Below are 12,095 nucleotides of genomic sequence, written 5' to 3'. Positions count from 1 at the left end.
CATGTTTTTAGACACTAAATCTTATTCTACAGTCATTGTGATTAATTTGAGTTCTTTTGTGATTTGACTTCTGCACAAAGCAGTATAAATGTTGATCTTGGGTGTTAAGGTTTGTTGCTATTGTGTCTTGTAGATTTGAACTCTTCGGATTCAGACGCAGACTCAAATTGCACTTATGTGATCCAGCCAACAGCAGATAAAGAACAAAAAATTGGTGAGGCTAATCTAATTTCCATAATATTAAAATGTGCTGTGAACCAAATGAGTGCAATTAGTGTACGGGCCTCATCTTACATTTTCAACTTCCTTAATTTTCAACCTTATACTTCTTACCCCCTCAAACAATCCCTTATTATTTTTTATATTGCCGATTGCTCCACAGGCATGACAAAGACTAGATGGATGGGCTAAAACAAACAAATCCATCAAATAGATAGCAAGAAAATCAATGGCACAACTAAAAGCCCATGGAATGCAAAGGGTGGAGTTTCTTTCCAGGCCCGCTATCTACAGGTCCTCTGTGAGTCGATGTGCCCTATCTGTCAAGCTTAGTCTTAAAGGAAAAGAAAAAAAAAGTAATTTACAGGGAGGAAAAATTACGTTTTGGTTACAAGGCTCCCAATCTGTGAAGGCTTTCTAGTCTAGTCAGGAAATTGATCCTCCCAGGAGAAATGGCTGAAATCAGCCTCGGTAATTCAGCAGGCCACATAGCAAGGCTTAAGTAAATGAGGTACGATCTATGCAACATTTTAATCTGTTTGTTTCTGAGTCTCTGAAAAAATTCCTCCCTTTTTCTTCTCCATATGCGTTGGAACTGTGTAATACCATCTACAGTGTGTGTAGGACAAATCCACCAATGGATGGCATGTGTTAACCTAATAGAGAGCTGGCATTTTCTAATGGAAAGAATTTAATAGAACTCCCTGGCATGGAGATGTTGAGCATTTTTTATGTTTATTTTCCAAAATTCATTTAGCATGCTCAGTTTCATAAGTCTTTTATGAATGCTTCGCACAAAGAAGCTTTTATAAAAATCGATTTACTTTCATGTTAATCCAAATATTTAAAGATTGCATGTGGCTCTCTCAGGTAATAATAACCCATTGCAACACTTGTTCATGTGGTTTTACTCCCAGTTTTCCTTCATATACTTTTTTTCTTTGTCAACTGTGACTTTTGCTAGATGATCACTATTTGTAGACATTTCTTAGTCTGCAGTACTTAAGTCAGCAAACTAATGGTGACAGATGTTTGAATCTCAGATGTTCTCTTTCTTCAACAAGGTGTCTTTTTGCTGCGTGTCTTTCCCAAACAGCAGCACGTAATCTAAGCAGATATTCCTTTAAGTGACCATCAACTTTGGTTTTTTTCCTATCATATTTTAAATGTTCCCTTTTTAATGGGGTAATGGTTTTATTTTATTTTCTATTTGTTTTATTTTCTATGTGTGCGCTTGTTCACTGTGCTTTGTCATTTTTGTTCTAATATCCCATGGTGGTACATCTGAGTGTATGCTCATCCTCAAAGTATGGTTTTCAAATGCATTAATAAAAGCCAATATCTTTGCCTTTTCTGTAGTAAAACAACATTTTGTGTTACAACAGTGCACTGGGAAAGGGACATGCCTCTTATTTGGGGAGGAGGGAACAGTGAAATGTACATTACGTCTCTGTATTCTTCTCCCTCCACGTCGCGAGTTGCAAGCAGATTTAAAAAGTGTTCTCACTTAAGATTATACCTTGACTCCATTTATTGTGTCCATTTGCTCAAACAAAATGGAAATGATAGGGAATCTCTTTTTACCATAGGTGGCGTAATATAATTGTAATGCACTATGAGTCATTTTTCACTTTATGGTTTTAGCCTGACCTCCTTGTGTGTCCTTACGCCTGAATTTCTTACTTAAACCAGATTGCCTTCTTGAAAGAACAAAAGAAGCAGGTTATCAGTCACAGTGCCTCATTTTATCACAGATTTGAAAGGGAAAGTGTGAATAGGTGGCCTGGCCAATTAACACTTGTGGTGGATATGACAGGACCTAGCTGAAATACTGCAGAAAATGCTGGAGGTTGGGTGTAAATAAGGAGTCAAACACTTGTCATGCTGATCACTGAACTACGTAAAGGTGCTGGTGCTTCCTCCTAGTTAGGCCATGTGTTGTGTTGCTCACCTGCCTTTTGCAGTTGGCATCATAACTGTATGGAATCTTAAACTTGAGCAAACCGTGCTGGTCATGCAGGTTGAAGGGCCACGCCCCTTTTGACGATGTGTAGCTCGGATGGATTAGAGTCCTGTGTGGTAAGGCACAGCAGGACTTTCCATGTGGTAAGATAGACAGTGGGGGCTCCTAGTAGGAGCTGAGCTAGGTAGTAATTGAGAATATTCTTTCTGGTGACCTGCATGAGCCAGAATATGTGATAAGGAGGGATGCAGTCAGCCTGGTGAGATTAATGTGTTTATTTCTCTGTTAAAATACAGTCCCCTTGGGTTCTAATATTTGTCTCTCTGGAACAAACCTGGAGTCGGTGGTGTATCCCTTGCATGACAAAGGCACACTTCAACAGTTTTGCGTAGTTCTTCCCCTAAATTTACGATTTGAGAACTGAATACAAGGTCATTGTGGCCATTCAGCTCGTATCCTGAACCATTTCTGTCCATCCGAGAACTGTCTCTGAAAGAAATATTGTGGTTGTAAAGAACAAAAACGATGGCGGGCAAAAGGGAGTTGGCAGCGATACCTAGGAGGAGAGGGAAATGTCTCCCACTGACCTCAAGACTAGTGAAGCATTAATGGGGACCATAAAGATGTTAAGACTGGCAACTCTAGAGAAAGGGTGGTTGCGTGTTCCTAGTGGCATATAGTTAATGCATACAGAGGCTAATAAGTTCACTAGGAAGATGGCTTCCCATTACATTTTACCCTAGCTCCCTATCCGCCTTAAACCCACAGCAGAGAGAAAACAAGCCATAAGGAAGAAACTGCTTCAATCTTCTAGCAGTTACAGAGAGACAAACGTGCTTCCTTTAAAGCTCTAAACATAAATGTTTTCTTACATCACTGGAGAGAACCTGTGGATGTCTCACCAGGTTGCATTTGTTGCCGTAGTTGATCATGGCCTCAGATGGGCACAGCGATACCAAAGCGATCTACCAAAAGCCTATTTACCCCCTCCCATACATTATCTGAAGCATTATCTGTGATTGCTACTACTGACTAAATTGTTGGAAGTGCCCACTGCTTGTCTCTGTAGGGTTATTTGTTACACTCAAAGTCCTACCGTCCAGACTACTGTTGGCTAAGAGAAAAATCATAATCTAAATCCGACTCCAGACTTTGATACGCCTCTGATATTTAGGAAGTATACCTTGATAGTGTGCAGTTGTATACCCAGTACCGTATTGGGGCCTGTGTACTTCATGCTCCACTTTATGGTGGTCTTTTGTCAGTAATGGTGGTGAAATGCAGTGCCAATAAGACTTTGTTAGTAGAAAACGGTTCTTTGGTGATCTTTTGTCCTCTCATTAAATCTCTGTGGCATCCGGTCACATATATTTCCCACAACCACGATATTCTGAAACATAGAGAAAATATTTATTCTATAATTTAATACCTTTGAACAAATCAGACTGCTACTCACCTCAGGTTTTCCTGTGCTCTGGTAGTACTGCTCTCATCAGCCTTTCTCCATCCTTTACTTGGGGCCTCTGCAAGTAAAACGCTTTACGGACACTAAGAGAGGAGCCTAATTTTATTGGTTATTGATGGTATCCAGCTTTCAGCTTCCGCAAAAGTACATTACTGATCTGGAACAGAGCCCTTTTGCCAATTTTACACAGCATTATTTATAATATACTAGAGCATTACATTTTTCTGAAACCTGATTGTTCTGCTCTTAGCTAAGCTTTGTACTTCAGCGCAGAAATGTTCTTTTCATGCCAGGTCCTGCACCAGGTCTTGTCTGGTAAGATTATTAAGTTTCTGCTTGAACTTTCTCCTGGTTAAGACTGAATGTTTTAAGTACTAAAATTATAGAGAATATGTGGTTGGGTAATAGTCAAAAATACCTGGGAAATTCAGAAACCAGGACCGAGCTTAAAATCTCCCAATGGGATACAGCCCTCATAGTATTTGCGGACGTTCATGTGCATTGTCTTCTCATTGTTATGGGTATCGCAGTTACCCAAACACAAACTTTCTTAGCAAAATGCTAGATAGTCAGTCAATCATATATGAACCACAGTTAAAGATTTGTCAAGGTTCAGTATATGAAAAAACCCACTGAAATTCACCCATATGGATATGCAGCAGATAATGAATGCCTTAACTGACACTCCTCGCCTGCTCAATATACCCCTTTGCTGAAGGTATGTGAAAAAGAAAATGTCTTACCAAGAGAAAATTATGGAATTTATGTTGTAAGTTTTGCATTGCATACCATACCAGAAATTGTCATTGCTTTCTAATTTTGTTTGTTGTACCATAACTTAATTTTAAATGTTGGCTATTTCAGGGAATTTATACAAATATATTTTTCTTGAGAAATTTAAGTGTATACAGATTAAACACGCTTTGAAATCTGTTCTCCCACCTGGCACAGATGTGCCTGAATCCACTCCTTCAGAGGACAGATTGCTTACTGAGCATATCCCCAAGAAAGCGACCTCATTTACCTATCGTAAACTAATCAACAACATACCGGACCCTATACTAAAATTACAGCACAAATGGTCCACTGATTTGGGGGAACTCGATGAAGCGGACTGGCAGACAGCGCTGTCCTCCCCGCGAGAGGTGGCTATACCCTCTAGACTCCGCTTGGTACAGCTCAAGATATTGCATTGTGTTTTCTATACGAGGGTCACCCTTTACACCATAGGAAGGGCCACACACCGCTTCTGCCTTAGGGGTTGCGGGGAGGAGGGAACATTCTTCCACACTCTATGGCAGTGCCCCCAGATTGCAGCATATTGGGCTAAAGTCATGAGAATGGTGTCTCAGGTGGTCGAGTTGTCGGTTGTCCCTGAGCCCAGATGTTGCCTCCTGAACCTCTGGGAGCCGAATGATCTCTCACCCCGCTCAGGACTGGGTGACGCTGGGTATGATATATGCTAAACGAACCATAGCCAAATATTGGGGAGCCGAAGAGGTACCGGCGCTTAAAGATTGGTGCAAAGATTTGGATGCAGCAATGATGGCTGAGAGAGTGGTTTATCTACACCGTGGCTGCCCACGGAAATGGGAGAACGTTTGGGGGCCTGGAACAAATACAGGGGATATCTATGTAAACCGCCAACGCTGGATGGGGAGAGTGAATCTGAATAGGAGATGGGGGGATGGTGGGACTCAGGGGAAGTACCAATAAGAATGAGTTTCGTACCACTGTTTTTGCTGATGAGTATAATGTTGCCGATGATTATTGTACCCTGTGCTACCCAATGTCTGTGCCGTATGACTGCTATTTGCCCTGTATCATTTTCAATAAAAACAGTTTACAATTTTTTTTTTTCTTTTCTTAAGAGATCCTATATTACTATATCGAAGTTTCCATCTGCAGGGCTACACTCCACCCACCACAGCAGCCGACTCCTGCTGCACGCGTCCTTTGGCCATGCACAGATAGTGTTGGATCAATTACCCTCACTCTGTCTGTCCTTAAGTCTTGATATCAGTGCTTCCTTATGATTATTTGCTTCCTTTTTTTGGTGTGCATGAAATACCCATAGTATCAGGAATTCTTGAATTTCGGAAAATGGCATTTGTTCTGATGATAGAATAATGGCAGGGCACTCTAGATCAGGGTTCTCCGGTGTCGTCCCAGGAGGGCCCGATCTATGCCATATTTTTAGTGTATCCATATTTAGATAAATGAAGTATTCTTAAAAATCTGACATGGATCCGACCCTCCAGGACCGCCATTTGAGAACCCTGCTCTAAATGTTGTGTGAATTCCAGAGTGTACTATCTTTCAATTGTGTTCTTTTAGGCTTTCCACGCCCCTGGACCTCTTTACTGTTACTTGTGGCGTATAACTGGTCTCTGTATCTCCCCTGTTTAGTGTAATTAGTCCTGAGGCACAAGGTTTTGCTAATTCACAAATTCCACGATGCTGGTAAAAAGTATTTGAAGCCCTTTATCAGCCAATCACATTTCTTAAAAATTCTAATGTCTTTGACATTACTCAAGTATCTTACTGGCAACTTTAAATGGTTAAGATCTCTCTAAATTCTAACTCTTCGTTGTCCATCTAGCACATTTTGCAAGTCCTAATATCTCAGAATGTAATTTATAGTTTTACATCCAAATAAAAGAAAACGCATGCAGTGTAAGCAAAATTCTACTTTAACGCTATGTTTGGAAAACATCAGTTCAGTGAATTTTGTTGTAGCAGAGAGCAGCATTTTCTGTGGCATCTTGAATTAGAAATGCATATGTATTTCTTTATTCCCCTTTTAACTTGTTCCTGTGCAGATCACACAAAAGGTATTAGCATTAAAAAAACTGTGAAGTGACATTGTGGCTGAACTATAACTACAGCCATTATCATGATTTTTTTATGATTTAGATGGACTTTCCATTGAAAAGGCATTTTTTGATTTGCCTAGAATTTTGAATGAATGGATGGATCTGTAACACATTTCTCACTTGCTTGGCCTAGTCAGTTAAGGTTTGGCATACCAATTTTCATATAGATCTGTACAGGGGAAAACTGAAAAGACCTGAATGGTATGTTTTCACATTTTAGTTGCCACAGAAAACTTTGATCTGCATAAAGCCAAAACCACTGACTGTATTGCACCAGAATTGCCATTAAAGTAGAACTTGGCTTAGAATGCATATTTTTGTTGGGTTGATTTAAATTGTTCTGTAATTTTGGAGATGTGAGCTTTGAAAAAAAATGCCAGATGGGTTTCAACCTCTTAACTCTTTTTAAAATCTTTGCCGTTTTAAATTATGAGTTAGTGATTCATAATCCTATGAACCACGCATGAATTTTTTTTACAAATCTGACTGGCTGGATAAGGGCACTGAGGAGTTTTTCTCATCATCTTAATCGATTTGCAGTTTCTGCACTGTAGAAATATCATTTTTACAGCAAATGGGAGGGAGACTGGGTTCACAATGAAAAGTGTGCAACCCTATGTGCGTGGCAATGGGTATACCCGGAAATATTGCATGATATGATACGTGAATCAAAATATGATACAGTGGCTGTCATTTCAGTAATATGGATTTTTCAGCAATTTAGTGAAAAAATTGTGACTCAGATGTGATTTATGACTTTCACCGCATATAAAAAAAAAGAATCAGAAATTGTGTGAGGGAGAAGGGGAAAAAGAGGCAGAAAAAAAGACAAAGATGGGATAGCCAAAAAGTATGCACTGGAGGAGTAGACACGTGGCCGGGCTGCAAATGTCTTTGCCCCAGGCCAGGGCCTCCTGTCAACTCACAATGTACCCAGGCAAAAATAATGTTATGCTTATAACCTTGCTGCTATCTTAAAAAAAGGGGGGGGGGGTAAAAAGGAGTACATTTGTTAATTGAATTGGCATTGCTTAATAGCATTGCATTAAATGTAGCAGGCAAATAGCAAATTAAGCCCAGTACTGGTATTTCACGCTGATCTAATGTGGAGCGACAAAATTATTAGGGGAGGTTTCAAAACTTCTTTTTTCACGCATACCTTTGGCACATTTGATGCTGATCCAAAGTGTCAGAGACATAGGATATTGAGCCTGTTCTTGGTATTTGCAATTTCAATCCGGTTCATCGAAGGGGAAGAGGCTGCTTGCAAGCTTAAAGGACGAGGACTAAGAAGTGTATATATCATTATAAATTTGGCACTGTTTGATGAATCTTTTCAAAAATGTAGCAGACGTTCAGCAAGCTTAGCTTTCAGTTAATTATGTTAACATTTTAGCAGATCTTCTAGGTGGACAAAGAATTTACTGATACCTTTGGAGCTGTTTGATGAATCTGCATGTAAGTTGACTGACCGCTTGCAAATTAAGTCCAGTGCAAGGTCAAGTAGGTCCTTTGTCCAATCCCTGCCAAGCTACGCCCAAAGGGGTTGTGTCCAGGCCTAGCCAAAAGGCCATGCACAGCACTGAGTGGGTACATGGAAGGTGAGTGTTGAATGTCATAATAGCTATGATATGCACCAAAAAAGAGCAGTCTCAAGGTTAGTTATGATTTAGCAAACTGTAAAATAAAAAAGCCCCAGAATGTGTCATTTATGGTGTTCACAACCCAACTGTTCTCCATACCATTCCTGATGGTATGTAAAAAAAAAAGGGGGCTGCCTACAAAAAAGCAAAACATGGTGGGGAGTGGCTTAAGGCGTTATTATGCATTGAATACCATAATTGGTGAAAAGAAAGAGAGAGAGAGAGAGAGATGGAAATGTTTTCTCTTCTTCGAGACATGTGTGCTGTAGATACACATGCTTTGCATACTTCTACCATCTAGTGCTTGGTCCGGATGTTTGCAAGTTGTTTTCCAGTCACGAGGTAAGGTGACTTCCTCCTTTCGCTGATAGTGCACATGCGCAGCAACTCCAATGTTAGATTGTTTTCTTTCTGCCATTGGGTTCGGACGTGGTTTGCAATTCACCAATTCGAGAACGTTCTTCAGGATCCCTTCGGTGCGCAATCCACTGTGCCATCATCGGTATTGTCTCTAATGTGTTTCCCATCCTCCGCGTTTCGAAAACTGGAAAATGTTCCTAGTTGGATCGGGAGAACTCCAACCGCAGCCTTCAGGCCAAGTCCATTTCCATTAACTTCCACTTGAGGAAAACATCAAGTAATCCGCCGGTGGAATGGACTCAATTCCAATTCGGCACTCGGTGCCGCTCTAAATATCCGCGCACCGATCTTCACAAAGTCTGTAACCTGAGCCTCTCCACAGCACAAGGATGAAGACTGTGACGCCTGTCGCTTATTTTGATCTAAAAAGGCCTCGTGGACCGTTGGGCAAAAAAAAAAATGCAGTAGCAGAGTATCGAGGATACCCCCGATATCTTTGGAGAAGTTTCGAACAGGAAGAAATGGAAGCATCCGTAGTGGAAGGGGAAGAGGCCTTCTCCATCCAGGACTCCGATTCCGAACTGGAGATCGTACTGGAATCCCAGGCCGGTCAAGGTGCCGTGAGTCCCAGAACCCATTTGCCCACAATACCCACTTCCACCAATCAAAAAGCTTCTGGGCCACCACTGCCATCTGGCCATGGTAGGTACGAGACTCTGCTTCGTACTCCCCTCCCTCCGACTCGGCACCAAAAGCGCAATTCAAGCCTTCCAGCTCAGGCTCAAATCCAGACACCACACCTTCAGCCACTAAAACTTCGGTTCCAAAGGACAAAAAGGAAAAATCTGTCTCTGTACAGAAAATGTGGCCTCTGAAACAGAAAGTTCCTCCTCAGAAGGCTCTGGAGCGAATTCTGGAAACGATACAAAAAAAGCTGGATCCAAAACAAAAATATATATCAATCCAAACACTGGACATATTTCAGCAAAACCTGTGATATCATCCTCCAAAAGGAAGGTTCCTAGCTCACAAAACACAGGATATAAAGCTACTAACCCCCTCTACCCCACTCTTTATTCGCCTCCACTATATTCACCAGTACCTTTAGCGCCAAGTTCAGACCCTCTTGATATTACTCCACAGGTTTCTCCTCATACAGATCCTTACACAGGGGCTGGAGATGACACTTATGGCCAACCACCACCAGATCCATGAGGATGTTTTGATATATAGATACTCCCACAGATCCAGATCTATACCCTGATGACAACACCTCATATCAGGAGTTAATTGCTGGTGCAGCCACATACCATGGAGTCACTCTACCTAAAGATTCTTTGGAAGATTTTTTATTTTAAACATTGAGGACCGCACATGAGACAACACTGTATTTACAAATGCTAAAAGGCATGATGCGCCATGTAGAAGACCTTTTTAAAGACCCTGTACACGCACGTATCATAACACCCAGGGTTAATCAAAAATACGAACCCCACACAATCTGACCCATTTTGTATTAGGGGCCAATGCTCGTAAAAGTGCAAATTCTCGAACCTCAGGTGATGGACCACCTCCAAAGTATAAATTAATAGATGTCTCTGGCAAAAGAGTGGCTGCACAATCAGCCAGTCATTGGTGCATAGCCAGTAGACAAGGCCTTTTGGCTAGGTATGACACGACCCACTGGGACGACATGGAGGAGTTATGCCAGTACCTCCTGGAGGAACATAGGAAAAAAGGGCAGGAACTAGTGCAGGATGGAAAATTATTGTTCGAGGCATGTGTGCTGTAGATGCTTTGCATACTCTTGCCATCTAGTGTTGGGTCTGGATGTTTGCAAGTTGTTTTTTTCTTCAAAGAAGTCTTTCCTAGTCATGAGTTAATGTGACTCCACCTTTCAGTGATAGTGCCATTGTTTAATAGTTTTTTCCCGCCATCTGGTATGGACATGTATTGCTGTGCTTCGGTTCGAAACGGCCCTTCGGGTTCCTTTTGGTGTGCAATCCACTGTACCCTCGACAGTATTGTTATCATGCACGTTTCCCTCTCTCTGCGTATCCATTCGATCGGGAAAGTCTCAACTTCGATCGAAAACATTGTGGGCGGCCTTCAGGCCTAGTAGCATCAGTCCATTCTTCTACCGATGGAACGGACCCTGTTTCAAATCTGTCCTGGGTGCTGCCCCAAATGTCCTCACACAAACCTACACCAAGCCTGCAACTTGTGCCTCTCCTCAGAGCACCAGGAAGAAGATTGTGAGGCCTGTTGCTTGTTCCGATCGAAATAGACTCTTTGAGATCGTCAGGCTTGACGACCAGAAATGGAGCGCCAAAGCACTCAACATACTCCGAATATCTTACTGGAAGAATCCAAACATGAAGCAACAGCTGCGGAAGAAGAGGAGGCCTTCTCTGTCGCAGAATTTGATTCCGATCTAGAGATCGACTTAGAGTCTGAAGACATTCAAGCGGAACAGGTGGTTGTGAGTACTAAAACCCCTGTACCCCGTAAGCTATCTTTCACTAAGCATAAGGCTTCAGCACCATCTCTGCCTTCGGGCCTTGGTTGGCACCGAGACGACGTTTCTGACGCCTGCCCTCGGGCCCGGCACCAAAACAAATCGTCAAGCATTTTGGCTCGGGATCTAGCCGAGACAGATCATCTTCAGACCTGAAACATTCCGCTCTGAAAGACTAATCTAGTTTGGTGCCAAAATCCTCAGTTTCTAAACAAAAATCTGCTTCTGAGCCGAAACCTTCCGCTTCCAAGTCCGGTTCAGGACCAAAGCATTCGGCGCCTACATCCAAAGAAGATATATCAACCCCCTTGAACCAATTTTAGACATTATGAAAGGCAGATTGGATCCAAAGCAGAAAAAGCGTTACATCAATCCAGACACTGGACATATATTAGCCAAAACTCCTTCCAAAAGGAAAGTCAGTTCAGAGGACACTGGATACAAGATCCCCTTTAAGAAAAAAAAGGCATTGCTACAAGTCCTATCCATCCAACGTTACCATCCCTTCCACCATCTTCACCTTTACCAATACTTCCAGGCTCAGATCCTCTACACATACCACCACAGTGATCTCTTCACACACAGCCTGATTTAGGAGATGGGGATGATAACGACGACAATTACAATATTCCTTTACCTACAGATCTATGGGATGATTATAATATTGATCCACCTATGGATAATGATTCAAACCCATACATTGCAAGACCTGCACTTCCAGATGATAATGTTTCCTATCTAGAGTTAATTTCCAGAGCAACAGCATATCATGGGGTTACACTGCATAACCTTAGATGCCGATTTTTTGTTTTGAGACACTACGGTCTTCACACAGAGTTGGCCAGAGATTCCCTATGTTAAAAGGCATGATGAGACATGCATATGACATTTTTAAGGACTCTGTTCGTGCACAAATTATAACACCTAGGGTTGATAAAAAATATAAACCATCACCCTCTGATCCGGCTTTCATTAAAGACAGCTTCCTCTAGATTCACTGGTAGGTTCCAACCCTCGTAAAAGAGCGAACTCTCAGACGTCTGGAGATGCT

The 12,095-nt window shown here is 41.7% G+C and overlaps 1 protein-coding gene across 4 annotated transcripts in view; it reads left to right on the top strand.

Moving 5' to 3' along the window:
- Nucleotides 1–12,095, top strand: part of CENPC (centromere protein C) — a 1,220,926-nt gene that overhangs the window by 883,476 nt on the left and 325,355 nt on the right. For all 4 annotated transcript variants that reach the window (XM_078676246.1, XM_078676245.1, XM_078676249.1 and 1 more), the window contains one exon: nt 134–214. In XM_078676246.1, the coding sequence (XP_078532372.1) occupies nt 134–214 (81 nt within the window). The remainder of the gene's footprint in view (nt 1–133; nt 215–12,095) is intronic.

This window comes from Lissotriton helveticus, chromosome 2_1 (assembly GCF_964261635.1).
Source record: "Lissotriton helveticus chromosome 2_1, aLisHel1.1, whole genome shotgun sequence".
Lineage (NCBI taxonomy): Eukaryota > Metazoa > Chordata > Amphibia > Caudata > Salamandridae > Lissotriton > Lissotriton helveticus.
The sequence above is the reverse complement of the archived record's forward strand: the minus strand, read 5'-3'. Positions and strand labels throughout refer to the sequence as shown.